Source organism: Dendropsophus ebraccatus, chromosome 9 (assembly GCF_027789765.1).
Source record: "Dendropsophus ebraccatus isolate aDenEbr1 chromosome 9, aDenEbr1.pat, whole genome shotgun sequence".
In the NCBI taxonomy this organism is placed as follows: Eukaryota; Metazoa; Chordata; class Amphibia; order Anura; family Hylidae; genus Dendropsophus; species Dendropsophus ebraccatus.
This window is the reverse complement of record NC_091462.1, coordinates 118,889,715-118,911,796: the sequence shown is the minus strand read 5'-3', so window position 1 is coordinate 118,911,796 and position 22,082 is coordinate 118,889,715. Positions and strand designations below refer to the sequence as shown.

Sequence of the window (22,082 nt, the reverse complement as noted above, 5' to 3'; positions counted from 1 at the left end):
GGGGAGGAATACTTAAAGCACCCCCCCACACACACACACACGTATGCCCACTCATCCAGGGGGCCACCCAGCACCAAGGCTAACCCTGTTGTTTAACTATAATCATGATGGTCTCCAACTCACTGGGTCGTGTCCGTCCTTTCCGTGTTATGGGGGAGCTCTGGATGTGGTTGGGTCTGGTTATCTAATAAGTTCTAAGTTCTCACTTCTGGTTTTATTTCAGATGATTTATTATTAGACATTTACAAACAGAATGATAAGATTTTCCTCTTCTGCCCCCTGGTGGATGTACAGTGATCGGGAGGAGTCCTCGACATCATAGCTGGATGGAATCAGGCGCCGTGGTCATCGTGTTCCCTGGATGGAATCAGGCGCCGTGGTCAACGTGTTCTCTGGATGGAATCAGGCGCCGTGGTCATCGTGTTCTCTGGATGGAATCAGGCGCCGTGGTCATCGTATTCTCACGTTCTCCTGGGGCTCTGCGGGTAGAGACATTCTCTATGATTATTAGTCCTGAAGATATTACGGTCACATGATCTAGAAGTTTGCTGTCCCATCAGGCCGTGCACAGAAGATTCACCATTATTTCATCTCACTCTTTTCACTATCTTGGTGTAACTCAGGTCAAATACGTTTGAGGTTTTTCTATTCCCTTTATACATTTGACTCATTTGGCACACGCTGTTTGGTGATGTTTGCACATGTCCTTATTGTTTGTTGGTGTTTGCACACGCTCTTACTGTTTGGTGGTGTTTGCACACGCGCTTACTGTTTGGTGGTGTTTGCACACGCTCTTACTGTTTGGTGATGTTTGCACACGCGCTTACTGTTTGTTGGTGTTTGCACACGCTCTTACTGTTTGTTGGTGTTTGCACACGCTCTTACTGTTTGTTGGTGTTTGCACACGCTCTTACTGTTTGTTGGTGTTTGCACATGCTCTTACTGTTATGTGATATTTGCACACGCTCTTACTGTTTGGTTGTGTTTGCACACGCTCTTACTGTTTGGTGATGTTCGCACACGCTCTTACTGTTTGGTGATGTTTGCACACGCTCTTACTGTTTGGTTGTGTTTGCACACGCTCTTACTTGACCTGGGTAAGGCAGATTACGGGGAGAGGGAACAAACCTGATACCTGACCTTACCCTCCCATCTTACCAATTCCCTTTGCCCCCCCAATGGAAAGTACTGGCCACAGCAGCCTCTTTATTAAATAGAAAAACATAAATAACTTTGTAAACATTTATTATCATAACAACTTTATGATTGTATCTGTAAACATTAATAACCATAACAATATGGGGCAGTAACGGATAGCCCAACCAAGCAGTACAGATGTAACTATGGTCCCCAGTCGCACCGCGCCGGCTCAGGGATGGCAAATATGCCATGTACTGCTGTCCCTTATGCGGTAACCACCTGTGCCGAATCGAACCCACACTCCATATAACAAAACCGGGGTTCCCCATCACTTAAAATGGGGCCCCCGAACCAACTCACTCAGGGCCATCTGTGACCACCCCTCCGCAGGCTGCCGCGACGATGAGCAAGAACGAGCCACCACACCACCGGCCAGGTAAAGCATAAGGGCGGGTGGGCGGGCTGTCTCAGGTCCGGACGCTGCAGCATGAGGTAAGCCCCTCCCCTCCCCAGCCTATTTCTACCCCCAACTACAACCACTCCCCCCACGCTACTACTACTACTCCCATTGGCTCTTTCATAGAGCCACTCACCCCTGAATGGCTGCTGCTCACTACCATAGTAACCCTATACTAGCAGCCTGGGACCCTCAATTAACCCCTTCCTGCCACCCTGTCACGTACGGGCTGCACTACACTGCGCCCATTTCGCCCTCCCTGTTTGGTGATGTTCGCACACGCTCTTACTGTTTGGTTGTGTTCGCACACGCTCTTACTGTTTGGTTGTGTTCGCACACGCTCTTACTGTTTGGTTGTGTTTGCACACGCTCTTACTGTTTGCTGATGTTTGCACATGTCCTTATTGTTTGTTGGTGTTTGCACACGCGCTTACTGTATGCACATGTCCGTTCTGTTATTATGGTGATAATTGCACACACTCTATGTGTTTGTTTGTTGATGTTTGCACATGTCCGTCCTGTTATTATGGTGACGATTGCACACGCTCTGGCTGTTTGTTTGGTGATGTTTGCACATGCCCCATCCTTTAAGTACAGATATCTCACACACCAAATAGTGTCTTAAAGTTTCTGTATCAGTTATTAAATTAAAATGAGGCGTGTGCTGCAGCCCACTATAATGTTATAATACACGGGTCACCCGATGTCGGTGCATATGGAGCCTGGGTTATAGTGCACAAGGCAGAGGAGATGTAAGCGGCTTTATACATTCTTCTAACATTAACATTCTCATAGTGACCAATCAGAGTGTGTAAGTGAGCAACACCCGACACAGCACCGCCAGGAGCCCAAGTGTTGTACTCCTAGTGGTAGGAGGGGGCAGTGCAGTTTCTGCTCATGTAGTGACACATTGGCTCCACCACTAACCAATGAGTGGAGGAGCAGACACAGAAGAGCACTGGATTATCCAGCAGGGTGTGAGCCATAAAACCCAAATACACAATGAAGCCACACCCCCTGTGTAAGTCAATTTTTTTGTTACACATATTTTTAAGAATTTTTCCTTTTCTTTTTCTCATTTTCCATTTTATTATTTATATTTTAAAATAATCCTGAAATTTTGCAGTTTTCATTCTGGCCTCTAAATTTAAAAGAAAACTGAGATTTCCTGCTGTCATCTCCGTCCGGCAGTGTCCTCACAGACAGGAGTGTGGTGACGGGCGACCAGGGCACAGATAAGATGGGATCAGACCATACACAATAGACAATGGACACAACCTCCCCTCCTCAACCTTGTAGGTTGCAGAGCATGCATAGAAAACTCCCCCATAGAAGTGAATAGGGTCCCCTCCAAACCTGCCTGAGGAAGGCTCTGCCTTATTATAGAGCCGAAACACGTTGCTTGTAATAAATCTTCACTGTAATATACCGCCTATGGTTATATACTAAGCGCCATTTGCTACCACTGTGCATGTCACCTGCGCCGGACTCATCCAAGGTCTTCCTGTCCCAGACGGCTACTGCAGGGAAACCTCTACATGGACCTGATTATTGCATATAAGGGGCAGTCAGGTATATTAGTGTGTGAGTATAGAAAAATACTGGGCAAAAATACTGTGTAGAAACATAGCCTTAAGGCGACTCTGTACCCACAATCATACAAACCCCCCCCCACACACACACACCGCTTGTACCGCCAGATAGCTGCTTTTAATCCAATTTCTGTCCTGGGGTCAGTTTGGCAGGTTTGGTAGGTGATGACGCAGTTATTGTCCTAAACAATTCACACTTGCAGCTCTGGGTCAAATGGGCGTGGCCTAGAGTGTGAAATCATTAGAAATGCTCCAGGGTAGATTTCTCCTATTCATCAACTGTGTGAGCCCGACACATATGCTTTATCATTAAGGCACATGTGCAGTGTTCACACAAGTGATGAATAGCAGAAATTCTGCCTGGGGCATTCCTAATAATGAAGAGGGCGGGGAGGAGGGATGGAGAGGTGGTGCAGGCCTAGGGCACAGACACTCTAGGCCACGCCAGTTTGACACAGGGCTGCAAGTTAAAAGGTTTTTTTTTAGGACAATAACTGCATCCCCTGCCGAACGGACCCCCGGACAGATCAGTAAACGTAGCTATCCGATGGTACAAGCGGCTTGGGGGGGGGGGCGGATTGTGGGTACAGAGTTGCTTTAAGGCGTATCTTATCACTGAAATTATAAAAGAAAAAAGAAACTCAGTAAATGTAAACCTGCCTGGTTAAATACTGGAGCTCTTGACTAACGCATCCCATTGAAATTAATGGAAGACAGGAGCATTTAACCAGGTGCCCCCTGCTCAACAGCCGGGATAACCAATTACACTTTGTCGCCCTCATTTTTGTATATTTCGTCCCTTAAAAGAAAGTTTAAATAAAATATACAAAAATTAAAAGAGAAAAATGTCCCAGGTTTCTGCAACACTCATAGGACCTCCTGTGGTTCTATATACTACTGTGCTGTCCTACCACGGGGGTTGCTATCGGTTACTCCTTTCAGAAAAGTCTGTACTTATTGTATCGAAGTGTTGATGAAAGTAGTGATAAAGTTTTGCCACTAGATGTCGCTGTATTAGATATGTGTATTCAGATGCTGCACAGCTGAAGTATGTAAAGGGTTATTGTTTATTTGTAAGTCACATGGGTCTGCGAACCAATGAGAATTTGTAATTTTTCTCTCCTATCACCTCTCTCTTTACTTTTCTGTTTGTACTCTTCAACCACTCACAGAGCACTTTAGATGCCCTGGGAAAAGGAGTCACATGGGTACAGGAAGTGTATAGGTCTTTCGTGTGGGACATTGCAGAGGAAGGACACAAGCTAGACAGCTCTCTAGAGTGGTCCTCTCTGGGCCCTGGCCCTCTGCCAGGTTCCCTACTCAGGTCAGTCTTAGCTAGAACCCCATATGGGTAGGAAGCAAGGCAGGAAACAGGTAACAGTTTTTGTCTTAGTAACGCTACACAACACTATGCAGTGTTAAACCCTCTCAGGAGAGGACAAGTCAAGGACAACCTCAACCCATGCCGTGGACTAGGAGTCACAAAGCAGGACAGTATCCAAAGACAACAGTAAGCTAGGAACTGATCCGGATAGAGCAAAGTTGCAATACGCTTAGGAACTCTATCTCACAGCGTGGGTGTCAGCAGGGAACCCTCAGCATTCCGCTCATTCCAGGTAACAAGGTCTGGGGCCTTGTGTCACCCTCTAGGATGGCTCCCCCAAATCTAGTGGGCATAAGGAGGTGTGAAGACTAACAAAAGGTCAATACATGGGAACAAGTGTTCTTCTTCTTCTAAGTATTCTTCTACCTCATCCTCCAACATCCCGGCAGAGCACAGTACTACCTGGGTTGAGACTCTTACAACCTCCTCCTCTCTGCTACACTGGTTCTTTGTATCACTCAGTTAGCACGACTGTATTCCATACTACATTCCTATTGCAGATTCAGTTGCTTTATTGTCAAGTCTTTGTCTACAAGTATTATCAAATGTATTATCCAGTGCTTTATCAAGAGAAAGGTCATAACCTTGTAACCTGCTGCAAGCAAGCACTTTTCCAGTAAAACGGGCTTGTGAAGTATATACAGTTTATTACGTACCATGACATACTGGATTATAAGAGTACACCCCCACTGAATGAACCGCACCGGTATCTGCAGAGAAACAGAAAGTCACATCAGAAACTCACAATATGTTATATTCTAGGAGCACTAATGTACTAATACACTGTGATGTCACTGTATGAAAGGTCCTGGCAGGGCTGTAGATCACCGGATTGAGCCTGTACTAGTATAATACACCGTGATGTCACTGTATGACAGGTCCTGGCAGGGCTGTAGATAACCAGATGGAACCTGTACTGATATAATACACTGTGATGTCACTGTATGACAGGTCCTGGCAGGGCTGGAGATCACCGGATGGGACCTGTACTGATATAATACACTGTGATGTCACTGTATGACAGGTCCTGGCAGGGCTGGAGATCACCGGATGGGACCTGTACTGATATAATACACTGTGATGTCACTGTATGACAGGTCCTGGCAGGGCTGGAGATCACCGGATGGGACCTGTACTGATATAATACACTGTGATGTCACTGTATGACAGGTCCTGGCAGGGCTGGAGATAACCAGATGGGACCTGTACTGATATAATACACTGTGATGTCACTGTATGACAGGTCCTGGCAGGGGTGTAGATCACTGGATGGAGCCTGTACTGATATAATATACTGTTATGTCACTGTATGACATACAGTAATATAAGAGTAGAACAGATGGAGCAGTTCTCCTGTGGTTCTATATACTACAGCTGTATACACAGAATATATATATATATATTACAGTAATATAAGAGGAGACTAGATGGGGCAGTCTTCCTACCGACAGTCTCCTGTGCTTCTATATACTATAGCTATAAGAGATGCCATGTGAAGTATATACTGTTTATTACGTACCATGACATACTGGATTATAATAGTACACCCCCACTGAATGACCCGCACCGGTATCTGCAGAGGAACAGAAAGTCACATCAGAAACTCACAATATGTTATATTCTAGGAGCACTAATGTACTAATACACTGTAATGTCACTGTATGACAGGTCCTGGCAGGGCTGGAGATCACTGGATGGGACCTGTACTGATATAATACACTGTGATGTCACTGTATGACAGGTCCTGGCAGGGCTGGAGATCACTGGATGGGACCTGTACTGATATAATACACTGTGATGTCACTGTATGAAAGGTCCTGGCAGGGCTGGAGATCACTGGATGGGACCTGTACTGATATAATACACTGTGATGTCACTGTATGACAGGTCCTGGCAGGGCTGGAGATCACGGGATGGGACCTGTACTGACATAAAAGAATGTGAAGTCACTGTATGAAAGGTCCTGGCAGGGCTGGAGATCACTGGATGGGACCTGTACTGATATAATACACTGTGATGTCACTGTATGACAGGTGCTGGCAGGGCTGGAGATCTCCAGATGGAACCTGTACTGATATAATACACTGTGATGTCACTGTATGACAGGTCCTGGCAGGGCTGGAGATCACCGGATAGAGTCTGTACTAATATAATACACTGTGATGTCATTGTATGACAGGTCCCGGCAGGGCTGTAGATCACTGGATGGAGCCTGTACTGATATAATACACTGTGATGTCACTGTATGAAAGGTCCTGGCATTGCTGTAGATCACTGGATGGATCCTGTACTGATATAATACACTGTGATGTCACGGTCCGTGCAGGGCTGTAGATAACCGGATGGGTCCTGTACTGATATAATACACTGTGATGTCACTGTATGAAAGGTCCTGGAAGGGCTGTAGATAACCAGATGGGACCTGTACTGATATAATACACTGTGAAGTCACTGTATGAAAGGTCCTGGCAGGGCTGTAGATAACCAGATGGGACCTGTACTGATATAATACACTGTGATGTCACTGTATGAAAGGTCCTGGCAGGGCTGTAGATAACCAGATGGGACCTGTACTGATATAATACACTGTGATGTCACTGTATGACAGGTCCTGGCAGGGGTGTAGATCACTGGATGGAGCCTGTACTGATATAATATACTGTTATGTCACTGTATGACATACAGTAATATAAGAGTAGAACAGATGGAGCAGTTCTCCTGTGGTTCTATATACTACAGCTGTATACACAGAATATATATATATATATATATATATATATATATATATAATATATATATTTATATTACAGTAATATAAGAGGAGACTAGATGGGGCAGTCTTCCTACCGACAGTCTCCTGTGCTTCTATATACTATAGCTATAAGAGATGCCATGTGAAGTATATACTGTTTATTACGTACCATGACATACTGGATTATAATAGTACACCCCCACTGAATGACCCGCACCGGTATCTGCAGAGGAACAGAAAGTCACATTAGAAACTCACAATATGTTATATTCTAGGAGCACTAATGTACTAATACACTGTGATGTCACTGTATGACAGGTCCCGACAGGGCTGGAGATCACTGGATGGAGCCTGTACTGATATAATACACTGTGATGTAACTGTATGAAAGGTCCCGGCAGGGTTGATATAATACACTGTGATGGGACCTGTACTGATATAATATATCAGTACAGGTTCCATCTGGTGTATTATATCAGTACAGGTCCCATCACAGTGTATTATATCAACCCTGCCGGGACCTTTCATACAGTGACATCACAGTGTATTATATCAGTACAGGTTCCATCTGGTGTAATACACTGTGATGTCACTGTATATGACAGGTGCTGGCAGGGCTGGAGATCTCCAGATGGGACCTGTACTGATATAATACACTGCGATGTCACTGTATGAAAGGTCCCGGCAGGGCTGATATAATAAACTGTGATGGGACCTGTACTGGTATAATATACCAGATGGAACCTGTACTGATATAATACACTGTGATCTCACTGTATGACAGGTCCCGGCAGGGCTGGAGGTCACCGGATGGAACCTGCACTGATATAATACACTGTGATGTCACTGTATGACAGGTCCCGGCAGGGCTGGAGGTCACCGGATGGAGCCTGTACTGATATAATACACTGTGATCTCACTGTATGACAGGTCCCGGCAGGGCTGGAGGTCACCGGATGGAGCCTGTACTGATATAATACACTGTGATGTCACTGTATGACAGGTCCTGGTGTAACAGGCCAGAGTATACTCCCAGCCCAGACTATACACGGGGTTAAAATGGCCTAGACTAGATTATACCCTGGGGTATACTTCAGCCTGGGCTAATTCATCCCCCCTCAGGCCATTTTATACCCCCATGATATCAGCAGCAGTGAGTGACAGACACAAGAAATACTTTTTCACCATATTATTGTGGATTCGGCTTTGTCTGTGATATTAGTGAGAAGCTACTGATGGAAATCTTACACATCTAATCACATGGGGGGAGATTTATCAGACATGGTGTATAGTGAGACTGGCCTAGCTACCCCTAGCAACCAATCAGATTCCACCTTTCATTTCCCAAAGAGTCTGTGAGGAATGAGAGGTGGAATCTGATTGGTTGCCGCGGGGACAGAGCCAGTCTCACTTTACACCATGTCTGATAAATCTCCCCCATAGGAGACATTTATCATTTGCACAATTTATTTTTTGGCTAATATGGAGATTTTGTGACTTCATAAATATCTGTGCAGACTTATTAAGGATTTTGCGCTGTTTTACATCAGTTTTCACTGCCCGCACCTTTTTTCAATGTTTGCGGGTTGTTCTATTAAATAGTTTTTATTAGATTTATCATGTGCAAATTTTCGTTTTGTGCACAAAATCCTCCCCTATTGTAGCTTTGTAGCCAAGCTGTTTTAGGCTGGGTTCACACTGTGTTTTTGCAGTCCGTTTTTTGTTTCCCCCATCCGTTTTTTGAAGAATGGATAAAGAAAAAGAAACGTTTACTGCCTCCGTTTTGATCAGTTTTTCCATCAACTTCCTTAATTGAAAACGGATCAAAAACGGATAAAAATGCATCCTTTTTTTTGTAGCGTACACAAAAACGCGGTCGACCGTGTTGTTATGTACGCTAAATAAAAGATGCGTTTTAATCCGTTTTTCAATAGGTTTTTTTTTTTTTTTTTTGCAGAAAAGGATGATAAAAAACAGACTGCAAAAAATGGAGTGTGAACCCGGCCTTAGGCATAAATTGTGGAATCAATTAAGCAAGATTTATCAAGGCACTTGCTTTTAATGATGATTTTTGCGAAACAACCATAAAATTTTGTGCAGCCCATAGAAACCTCCACCTGCTCAAAAAAATAGTGCAGATGATGCAGTGATGGGACAGCGCCCCCTACTGTCAGTGCAATGTAAGCTGATGGGACAGCGCCACCTACTGTCAGTGTAATGTAAGCTGATGGGACAGCGCCACCTACTGTCAGTATAATGTAACCTGATGGGACAGCGCCACCTACTGTCAGTGTAATGTAAGCTGATGGGACAGCGCCACCTACTGTCAGTGTAATGTAAGCTGATGGGACAGCGCCACCTACTGTCAGTATAATGTAAGCTGATGGGACAGCGCCACCTACTGTCAGTACAATGTAAGCTGATGGGACAGCGCCACCTACTGTCAGTATAATGTAAGCTGATGGGACAACGCCACCTACTGTCAGTGTAATGTAAGCTGATGGGACAGCGCCACCTACTGTCAGTATAATGTAAGCTGATGGGACAGCGCCACCTACTGTCAGTGTAAGGTAAGCTGATGGGACAGCGCCACCTACTGTCAGTATAATGTAAGCTGATGGGACAGCGCCACCTACTGTCAGTGCAATGTAAGCTGATGGGACAGCGCCACCTACTGTCAGTATAATGTAAGCTGATGGGACAGCGCCACCTACTGTCAGTGTAATGTAAGCTGATAGGACAGCGCCACCTACTGTCAGTATAATGTAAGCTGATGGGACAGCGCCACCTACTGTCAGTGCAATGTAAGCTGATGGGACAGCGCCACCTACTGTCAGTATAATGTAAGCTGATGGGACAGCGCCACCTACTGTCAGTATAATGTAAGCTGATGGGACAGCGCCACCTACTGTCAGTATAATGTAAGCTGATGGGACAGCGCCACCTACTGTCAGTATAATGTAAGCTGATGGGACAGCGCCACCTACTGTCAGTGCAATGTAAGCTGATGGGACAGCGCCACCTACTGTCAGTACAATGTAAGCTGATGGGACAGCGCCACCTACTGTCAGTATAATGTAAGCTGATGGGACAGCGCCATCTACTGTCAGTGCAAAGTAAGCACTGTACTGTATTTCCCAACAAGAAGAAACAGCTGTGTGGCTAGCCTATGTTACACCCCGGGGTATAGTTTGGCCTAGGCTATGTTACACCCCGGGGTATACTCTGGCCTAGGCTATGTTACACCCCGGGGTATACTCTGGTCTAGGCTATGTTACACCCCGGGGTATACTCTGGCCTAGGCTATGTTACACCCCGGGGTATAGTCTGGCCTAGGCTATGTTACACCCCGGGGTATACTCTGGTCTAGGCTATGTTACATCACAGGATATAGTCTGGCCTAGGCTATGTTACACCCCGGGGTATAGTCTGGCCTAGGCTATGTTACACCCCGGGGCATAGATTGGCCTAGGCTATGTTACACCCCGGGGTATAGTTTGGCCTAGGCTATGTTACACCCCGGGGTATAGTTTGGCCTAGGCTATGTTACACCCCGGGGTATAGTTTGGCCTAGGCTATGTTACACCCCGAGGTATAGTTTGGTCTAGGCTATGTTACACCCCGGGGTATAGTCTGGCCTAGGCTATGTTACACCCCGGGGTATACTCTGGCCTAGGCTATGTTACACCCCGGGGTATAGTCTGGCCTAGGTTATGTTACACCCCGGGGTATAGTTTGACCTAGGCTATGTTACACCCCGGGGTATAGTTTGGCCTAGGCTATGTTACACCCCGGGGTATACTCTGGCCTAGGCTATGTTACACCCCGCGGTATAGTTTGGCCTAGGCTATGTTACACCCCGGGGTATACTCTGGCCTAGGCTATGTTACACCCCGCGGTATAGTTTGGCCTAGGCTATGTTACACCCCGGGGTATACTCTGGCCTAGGCTATGTTACACCCCGCGGTATAGTTTGGCCTAGGCTATGTTACACCCCGGGGTATACTCTGGCCTAGGCTATGTTACACCATAGGGTATAGTGTGGTCTAGGCTATGTTACACCCCGGGGTATAGTCTGGCCTAGGCTATGTTACACCCTGGGGTATAGTTTGGCCTAGGCTATGTTACACCCCGGGGTATAGTTTGGCCTAGGCTATGTTACACCATAGAGTATAGTGTGGTCTAGGCTATGTTACACCCCGGGGTATAGTTTGGCCTAGGCTATGTTACACCCCGGGGTATAGTCTGGTCTAGGCTATGTTACACCCCGGGGTATAGTCTGGCCTAGGCTATGTTACACCCCGGGGTATAGTTTGGCCTAGGCTATGTTACACCCCGGGGTATAGTTTGGCCTAGGCTATGTTACACCCCGGGGTATAGTTTGGCCTAGGCTATGTTACACCCCGGGGTATAGTCTGGCCTAGGCTATGTTACACCCCGGGGTATAGTCTGGCCTAGGCTATGTTACACCCCGGGGTATAGTCTGGCCTAGGCTATGTTACACCCCGGGGTATAGTTTGGCCTAGGCTATGTTACACCCCGGGGTATAGTCTGGCCTAGGCTATGTTACACCCCGGGGTATACTCTGGCCTAGGCTATGTTACACCCCGCGGTATAGTTTGGCCTAGGCTATGTTACACCCCGGGGTATACTCTGGCCTAGGCTATGTTACACCCCGCGGTATAGTTTGGCCTAGGCTATGTTACACCCCGGGGTATACTCTGGCCTAGGCTATGTTACACCATAGGGTATAGTGTGGTCTAGGCTATGTTACACCCCGGGGTATAGTCTGGCCTAGGCTATGTTACACCCTGGGGTATAGTTTGGCCTAGGCTATGTTACACCCCGGGGTATAGTTTGGCCTAGGCTATGTTACACCATAGAGTATAGTGTGGTCTAGGCTATGTTACACCCCGGGGTATAGTTTGGCCTAGGCTATGTTACACCCCGGGGTATAGTCTGGTCTAGGCTATGTTACACCCCGGGGTATAGTCTGGCCTAGGCTATGTTACACCCCGGGGTATAGTTTGGCCTAGGCTATGTTACACCCCGGGGTATAGTTTGGCCTAGGCTATGTTACACCCCGGGGTATAGTTTGGCCTAGGCTATGTTACACCCCGGGGTATAGTCTGGCCTAGGCTATGTTACACCCCGGGGTATAGTCTGGCCTAGGCTATGTTACACCCCGGGGTATAGTCTGGCCTAGGCTATGTTACACCCCGGGGTATAGTTTGGCCTAGGCTATGTTACACCCCGGGGTATAGTCTGGCCTAGGCTATGTTACACCCCGGGGTATAGTTTGGCCTAGGCTATTTTGTACCCCAGGGTATAGTTTGGCCTAGGCTCTGTTACACCCCGGATTATAGTTTGGCCTAGGCTATTTTGTACCCCGGGGTATAGTTTGGCCTAGGCTCTGTTACACCCCGGGTTATAGTTTGGCCTAGGCTATGTTACACCCCGGGGTATAGTTTGGCCTAGGCTATTTTGTACCCCGGGGTATAGTTTGGCCTGGGCTATGTTACACCCCGGGGTATAGTTTGGCCTAGTCTATTTTGTACCCCGGGGTATAGTTTGGCCTAGGCTATTTTGTACCCCGGGGTATAGTTTGGCCTGGGCTATGTTACACCCCGGGGTATAGTCTGGCCTAGGCTATGTTACACCCCGGGGTATAGTCTGGCCTAGGCTATTTTGTACCCCGGGGTATAGTCTGGCCTAGGCTATGTTACACCCCGGGGTATAGTCTGGCCTAGGCTATTTTGTACCCCGGGGTATAGTCTGGCCTAGGCTATGTTACACCCCGGGGTATACTCTGGCCTAGGCTATGTTACACCCCGGGGTATAGTTTGGCCTAGGCTATGTTACACCCCGGGGTATAGTCTGGCCTAGGCTATGTTACATCACAGGATATAGTCTGGCCTAGGCTATTTTGTACCCCGGGTATAGTCTGGACGGGGGTTAATCTGGCCTGCTACACCGGCTGGAGATAACTGGATGGGACTTGTACTCATCTACTAATACACTGTGATGTGAAACCCTGTAATATGAGGAAGGAATTAGAGAGAGTAAGGGGTGCGGAGCGGTGGATGGATACATAGTCTATGCGGTCGGGTTATTACGCACCAGGAGACACTCGATGCTCCAGTTATAGATGAGCAGGAAGGCGCCGACCACCAACATCTATGGAGAAGCAAAAAGTCACATCACTTATCAGACTCATAGTCACAAAAATATATATGACATATTACCCCCGGGGGTGGTAAACATAGAGCGCCCCCTAGTGTGTGTGAAAGGAGGAGGTGAAAATGGCTTGTGAATGGGTCAACGGCCGACATGACGGTGGGTGAAGCGCACTGCCTGGGTCTTCTACTTACTATGATGCTCTGATTATTCAATCCTGAACCTGTAGATAAGAAAGATGAATGAGACTGGGGGTCACACAAGGAACATCGCAAGCCCCCACCCCCACCTACCACCACCTCTACAGATCCCTGACCACAAGAGATCAGGGAGAGCACCACCTACAGCAGGGACCCAACCTCACCATGTGACCACCTCTACAGACCCCTGACTATAAGAGGATAGGAGGAGCACCACCTACAGCAGGGACCCAACCTCACCATGTGAGCACCTCTACAGACCCCTGACTATAAGAGGATAGGAGGAGCACTACCTACAGCAGGGACCCAACCTCACCATGTGACCACCTCTACAGATCCCTGACTATAAGAGAATAGGAGGAGCACCACCTACAGCAGGGACCCAACCTCACCATGTGACCACCTCTACAGATCCCCGACCACAAGAGATCAGGGGGAGCACCACCTACAGCAGGGACCCAACCTCACCATGTGACCACCTCTACAGATCCCTGACTATAAGAGGATAGGAGGAGCACTACCTACAGCAGGGACCCAACCTCACCATGTGACAACCTCTACAGACCCCTGACTATAAGAGGATAGGAGGAGCACTACCTACAGCAGGGACCCAACCTCACCATGTGACGACCTCTACAGACCCCTGACTATAAGAGGATAGGAGGAGCACCACCTACAGCAGGGACCCAACCTCACCATGTGACCACCTCTATAGACCCCTGACTATAAGGGTATAAACCCACACACCGTATAAGCAGCGTATTTACTGCTGCGATACGCAGCAAATACGCAGCAAACACGCAGCAGATTAGATCTAAATAACTGAACACAGCATCAAATCTGTACCAACAAATCTGCTGCGTATCTGCTGTGTATACGGTGTGTGGGTTTGTACCCTAAGAGGATAGGAGGAGCACCACCTACAGCAGGGACCCAACCTCACCATGTGACCACCTCTACAGACCCCTGACTATAAGAGGATAGGAGGAGCACCACCTACAGCAGGGATGCAACTGTATCATGTGACCACCTCTCCAGACCTCTGATCTAGGTCACATTGTCCTCCTTCCCCTGATATCATTCTTCCCTAATTACACTCTATGAGGTCAGACAGCAGCTCGGCCCCTGCCCCCCGATAGTAAGAAGGGTGGTACTTGCTGCTGATGGGGTCTCATTGGCTTCAGGGAGGGTCATGTGATTATAAGTGACCGATGATTACCAGGACTTATCTTCCTCGGGATATGAGACGATAATTCCTGCAGCTTCACATTCAGAAGATCCGCTGACGCTTTATCTGCTCTGCTGAACAGGAAAAGTTGGGCGGCCATCTCCCCAATGAGGGGCTGAGTCTCCAGAAGGTTCCTGGTCATCTCTGAGGAGCTGTCGCCAAGGTCATCGGCCACAACAAGGACATTCTGCTTCCCTACAAGAAGATGAACATGGAGAGAACAGAGAGACCACAGAGCTGAGGACTCGTCACAGTGTATCAGTGCAGCCTACACACCAGGACGGACATGACAGGAGTGCAGCAAGCAGAGAGGACGTCAGTGACCGGCCATGTGGGGGGGCTCCGGCTCTGACCACCCCCCCACCCCCCCGGGCTCCGGCTCTGACCACCCCCCCACCCCCCCCGGGCTCCGGCTCTGATCCCCCCCTGGGCTCCGGCTCTGACCACCCCCCCCCCCCTGGACTCCGGCTCTGACCCCCTCCCCCCCCCCCCCGGGCTCCGGCTCTGACCCCCTCACCCCCCCCGGGCTCCGGCTATGACCCCCCCCCCCCGGGCTCCAGCTCTGACACCCTTCCCCCCCCCCTTCAGGCTCCTCCTCTTACCCAGCGCTGTGCTCAGGTCTCTGATCTCCTCGTCGTACAGTGAGTCGGTCACATCGGTGATATTCAGTCTCCCCCTGTTCTTGGTATGGTAGAGGATGGCAAAGTCACAGCGGGGCGTCTTTTCTCTGAACCTCTGGGGGGCGCTATTGGTTATAGTGAAGCTTCTCACCTCTAAGCCCTGGGCCCTGAGGAAGTCAGTGAGAAACCTGTACGAGGAGTCACAATCCCGGGAGAAGATCCCGACCACCGGCCTCATGGTCAGCATGCTGGAGGGGAAGGAAGTCACAGGAAAGGTCATCATACACCTCAGCTGCTGCAGAACCTCATCCTACTACACCTCAGCTGCTGCAGAACCTCATACTACACCTCCGCTGCTGCAGAACCTCATACTACACCTCCGCTGCTGCAGAACCTCATACTACACCTCAGCTGCTGCACAAACTAATTATCCTACACCTCAGCTGCTGCAGGACCTCATACTACACCTCAGCTGCTGCAGAACCTCATACTACTACACCTCAGCTGCTGCAGAACCTCATACTACACCTCAGCTGCTGCAGAACCTCATACTACACCTCCGCTGCTGCAGAACCTCATACTACACCTCCGCTGCTGCAGAACCTCATACTACACCTTAGCTGCTGCACAAACTAATTATCCTACACCTCAGCTGCTGCAGGACCTCATACTACACCTCAGCTGCTGCAGAACCTCATACTACACCTCAGCTGCTGCAGAACCTCATACTACACCTCCGCTGCTGCAGAACCTCATACTACACCTCCGCTGCTGCAGAACCTCATACTACACCTCAGCTGCTGCACAAACTAATTATCCTACACCTCAGCTGCTGCAGGACCTCATACTACACCTCAGCTGCTGCAGAACCTCATACTACTACACCTCAGCTGCTGCAGAACCTCATACTACACCTCAGCTGCTGCAGAACCTCATACTACACCTCCGCTGCTGCAGAACCTCATACTACTACACCTCAGCTGCTGCAGAACCTCATCATACTACACCTCAGCTGCTGCAGAACCTCATCATACTACACCTCAGCTGCTGCAGAACATCATCATACTACACCTCAGCTGCTGCAGAACCTCATACTACACCCAATCTGCTGCAGGACCTCATACTACACCTCAGCTGCTGCAGAACCTCATAATACTACACCTCAGCTGCTGCAGAACCTCATAATACTACACCTCAGCTGCTGCAGAACATCATCCTACTACACCTCAGCTGCTGCAGAACCTCATACTACACCTCCGCTGCTGCAGAACCTCATACTACACCTCAGCTGCTGCAGAACCTCATAATACTACACCTCAGCTGCTGCAGAACATCATCCTACTACACCTCATCTGCTGCAGAACCTCATCCTACACCTCAGCTGCTGCAGAACCTCATATTAAACCTCAGCCTCTGCAGAACCTCATACTACACCTCATCTGCTGCAGAACATACTACACCTCAGCTGCTGCAGAACCTCATCATACTACACCTCAGCTGCTGCAGAACCTCATACTACACCTCAGCTGCTGCAGAACATACTACACCTCAGCTGCTGCAGAACCTCATCCTACACCTCAGCTGCTGCAGAACCTCATACTACACCTCAGCTACTGCAGAACCTCATACTACACCTCAGCTGCTGCAGAACCTCATCATACACCTCAGCTGCTGCAGAACCTCATACTACATCTCAGCTGCTGCAGAACCTCATACTACACCTCAGCTGCTGCAGAACCTCATACTACACCTCAGCTGCTGCAGAACCTCATCCTACACCTCAGCTGCTGCAGAACCTCATACTACACCTCAGCTACTGCAGAACCTCATACTACACCTCAGCTGCTGCAGAACCTCATCCTACACCTCAGCTGCTGCAGAACCTCATACTACACCTAAGCTGCTGCAGAACCTCATACTACACCTCAGCTGCTGCAGAACCTCATACTACACCTCAGCTGCTGCAGAACCTCATACTACACCTCAGCTGCTGCAAAACCTCATCATACACCTCAGCTGCTGCAAAACCTCATCATACACCTCAGCTGCTGCAGTATCTTGCCCCGGAGCCCCCTGTATACACTGCTCCCCCCCTCCCCCCGGGTCTTGCTCCCCCTGTACCCCCGTCACCTCAGCTCCTGATCCGTCTTCTTTTCGTCTTTGTCTTTCTGCTTCTTCTTTTTTTGCGATTTACAGAAAAGTGAAAGTGAAAGTATCTCATCCTCATGACCTTTTACCCCGGAGCTCGTCCTGCGGCCTTCACATCCTCATCACACCCACATTTCCCGCCCCATACTGCATGTCATGTCTGCAGCTACTGCTCTCTGTTATCAGCCACTGTATAAGAATGAACTACAATCTATTACTCTCTGGTGTCAGCCATGTCAGGCTGGGGGCGGGGGGTGTAGGACAGGTATATACAATCTATTACTCTCTGGTATCAGCCATGTCAGGCTGGGGGGGGGGGGGAGGACTATAGGACAGGTATATACAATCTATTACTCTCTGGTATCAGCCATGTCAGGCTGGGGGGGGGGAGGTGACAGCTGATTCCTCTCCTGGTCAGGTGTGGTGGTGCAGGTGGAGCTCTCTGCTGCTGGGATCGCTCTGAGTCTGGTGCCTGAGGCCTGCTCCCTTCTGCCTGGGGGGAGTGGGCTTTGGGATGCAGAAGGAAGGCGAGTCCCAGGCCTCTGTTTCCCGGGGTAGGCCGGCGGGGACGGAAGGTGCACAGCAACTGGCCTATTCGGAGGGGGTACGGAGATCTGGCGGGGGTCGCAGTGATGCTTCCTCTGCCCCCCCTCTGGTTTCTAGCTACAGCCGGGAGGCTGTGCTGGAGGTGAAGGACTGGGGTGTGAGGAGCCCTGAGGAGACGACTGACGTTTATGGATCCAGAATTGCCTATTTCCTTAAGAGCTATGAACTGAATGGTAAAGAACTGTGCAAACTGCGTGCTGAGCTGCGATGCGCCCGAGTCCAGGTGACCAACACGTCAGGACGGAAGCGCACGGAGGCCAACAAGCTGGTAATGAGAATAAAATCCAAAATTAACTTACTGGAAAAAAAAAAACATGGACATTCAGAGGAACAGCGGGCCCTTCCAGGAGAAGCTGCTGAACCAGGCCAGGTTTGACCAGATGAACAAGGGGTTAAGCCAGAGTGACTACATGGAGAGAGCGGAGGAGACCGAGGCTCCTGATGTCACCCAGGGGTCCCAGAGTGGGATCTGCCCTGGACAGCCCTCAGCTCCAGGACCCAGAGGCCAAGACAGTGACGGCAGCGACCCAGGAGGGGACCTGATGGCGGCCATCGTACAGATGGAATCTCCGGTGCGGGCGGTTGGACCAGAAAGGGGTGAGTCGACATCTAATGCACCCCTTTCCCCAGCTCCACCTAGTAGGTGCCCTGTGGTGGGCTCTCAGCAGGGGATGAGCGGTGGGCAGAGTATGAAGGTTCCCTCAGTAACATCACATGATGCTGTTTCGGCTTGTGGTAGCAGTAAGAGTGTCAGGGCGATTACGGCTGTGAAGCCGGACATTGTTGGGAAGGTTGGCGGCCCAGCGGGTGGCTGCATGTCTCTGGCATCGGGGGGCCACAGCAAATCGGACAAGGTTAAGGCTGTGGACCCTGTGTCAGAGAAGAGGAGCAAGGGCGCAGGTGAGCGGTGCCACGGGGTGCCCGGCGGTAATGCAGGCTCTGCGGTGGGGTCTGCTGTCGGGGTGTCACCTGTGGTGGTTTCTAGTGGAGGAACCGTGTCGGCTGCTGGGACAGGTGGCACCTCGTCAGAAATAATAAAACCGGCCACAGCTGGACTGGCAAATGCTGCCGCTAAGGCAATCAAAAACCTCAAAGAGACTGTTCCCACACGTACTGGGACTATGCAAGAGACTAAACATGCTGCTGATGGAGGGGTTGTGAAAGCATCCAGATTAACTACTGCTGTAAAGATGGCGACAAGTCATGTGACCGGTGAGGTGGAGGGGGTTCCTGGCGAGAAGTTGAAGCCTGCTGCTGTTACAGCAGCGGTCAGAGACTTGCCAGGTTTCCCCGGGGAAGCTGAGGTCACTCCTTGCATTACCCTGTTTGTGCCTTCTGGTCCAGGACTGAATGGTGGTGTGAATGGTGGAGAGGGAGCGAGGGGGAATGGGGAAGATGATGAGAGGATGGATGTTGGGGATCGGAGGATGAGTGGAGGGGGCGGATGCATGGTTCCTGTGGAGAGTGATGCTGGTGTGGTTGGTATGTCTGAACCCCCGGCAGCAGCGGTAAGGAGCTATGCGAGTGTTGCTGCCGGGGCACGTAGGCTGTATGAGAGAGCTGCACCCCCTGGTCCTGGGAATAGTGACACCCAAAGGCGCTTCTTGGAGGCCTTGCGGAGGGGGGATAGATCTATCACTGTAGAGGGTAGAGAGGTAGAGCTGTCTTTCTGGATAGAGAGGCATGGCTTAGCCGCCTTCCGAGAGCAAAGGAGCGGGGAGGAGTCATGGTTACTCCCCACAGCCGGGTCCGGGGTGGCCAGGAGGAATGTGGTCCGTCTTAGGTGGAGGGGCAATGATCCCTGTCCTAATAGAACTAAAGTAGTGGAGCTCCTCCTCAAGATGGATTTCAGGGCTAGTGACATCTTTGCCCTGATACATCCTCATGGTTCGCCGATTTTCAATGTCAGCTTCGTCCGGGCTGAAGGGCTTGAGCTTTTTTGGTCTCGGTACGAGCTGGCAAAGATAGAACCCGAATGGAGAGACTTTGCTGTCCAAGCAGTCTCTCGTCAGAACAACATCAAGAAAGTGACGGTATTAACATGTAACGAATCTCTTTCTTGCATAGACATCATGACCTGGATTGGGCGTTACGGAGAGGTGGTCAACATTCCCCAGAAGAACAGGGATGAGTTTGGTATCTGGTCGGGGGCCTGGACCTTCATGGTCAAGTTGAAGGTTTCAGGTAATTCTGTCACCCACATTCCCTCTTCCACTTTCTTGGGGAGGGACAGGATTCTGGTCTTCTACCAGGGGCAGCCGAAGGTCTGCCATAGGTGCGGTGACCCAACACACTTTAGTGCACAATGTAAGGTGCAGAAATGCGCCCTGTGTGGGGGGATAGGACATCTTGCCGAAGCCTGTGGGGACATTCGTTGCAACCTGTGTGGTGATCTCGGTCACCCTTTCAGCCGCTGTCCGGTCTCCTTTGCCAATGCGGTCCAAACTTCAGCTGGGGTTAGCCTTGAGGCTGACCCTACCGGAGAAGGTACCAGCAGGGGCAGGGAGGCTACTGGTCCAGGGAAGAGAAAATTAACACCATCCAAGCTGAAGCGTATGGAGACACGCCAGAGGCAAAGGGAGGGGGCACCTCAGGTGGCAGCTGAGGAGGTTCCTGTACCTGAGCCTGAGGTGGTGGATATTGCTGAGGACCTGAGGGACAGTGAGTTGGAGGAGGAGTTCAGGAGACTGGATAGAGAGGAGGAGGAGGAGAGGGCCACTACTGCAACCTCCTCTCCCGCAGAGAGTCTGGATGAGAAGATCGGGTGCCAGAAAAAAGAGAAAGAGGGTGAGGAAGAAGGAATCTTCTTCCCTTGAGTGGGATCATTCCGTTCCCCTCACCCTTGTCCAGATACCGGCGGAAGAACCTACTGGCTCCCCTCTGGTAGGCTGCCCTAACCGGTACCGGGCCCTCAGGGATATTTCCTCCTCTGATGAGGGGGCTGGGGAGTCGGTGCCGGTGTCTGAAGTGAGGTCTCTGAGGGGTGTCAGGTCTTCCTCTCAGGTAACGGGGGGGGGGGGGGGACGGAACGTGTCTCGGGACCATGTGGGGTGCAGAGTGTGACTTGTGTGGAGGAGGGATCACGCCCTGTAAATATGGATGTGTCTGTGTGCTTGAAAAGGGGAAAGGAAGGAAAGTCTGATGAAGATATTAAGCACAAGGAAGGGGGAGGGAAAAAGAGGGCTGTCAAGCTTGATCACCCATGATGGCGGCACCCTCCCCGTTGACTCTGGCGAGTATTAACGTCGCCAGCATAAAGTCAGATACGGCAAGATTTATGGCCTTTGATTTTCTCGGTCGAATACAGGCCGACATTTTCTTTTTGCAAGAGACCAGACTTACAGATCTAGCAACTATACATAAGGCGAAGCGTGAGTGGAGGCATGGCCCCTCTCACTGGTCTCTTGCGGCCGAGCCGTATAGCGGGGTGGCGGTTCTTTTTAATACCGCACAGGTTGAATGCAGACGCGTAATCGAGCTAGAAATGGGGAGATGTCTGGTATTAGACGTCCTCATGAAGGGACAAGAGCTGCGCCTCATAAACATCTACGGTCCACAGACTAAATGGGACCGCAAAAGTCTCTTTATGAGGATTAAGCCTCTACTTTTTACTAGCCGGCAGGTCATCTTTGGAGGGAACTTTAATGCTGTAACAAGGTCCCAAGATAGAGGAGGCTCCAGAGATCGGCTAGGTTATGATAGCGCCGCTCTGAACAGCATAGCCAGTGAGACTCGTCTGGTGGATGTCCACATCCGACATACTCCAGACCACAGTGGG

The 22,082-nt window shown here is 49.8% G+C and overlaps 1 protein-coding gene across 1 annotated transcript; it reads right to left on the bottom strand.

The window, feature by feature from the left end:
• Positions 1-206: 206 nt before the first annotated feature.
• On the bottom strand, positions 207-17,795 carry LOC138800606 (uncharacterized). The gene is made up of 9 exons (XM_069982401.1): positions 17,681-17,795; positions 15,533-15,798; positions 14,922-15,125; positions 13,697-13,725; positions 13,446-13,502; positions 7,495-7,548; positions 6,093-6,146; positions 5,230-5,283; positions 207-479 (listed from the first exon to the last, which is right to left on the bottom strand). The coding sequence occupies exons 2-9, from the start codon at positions 15,795-15,797 to the stop codon at positions 462-464; spliced, it is 735 nt and encodes a 244-aa protein (XP_069838502.1). The 5' UTR covers position 15,798; positions 17,681-17,795; the 3' UTR covers positions 207-461.
• Between the last annotated feature and the right edge of the window lie 4,287 nt (positions 17,796-22,082).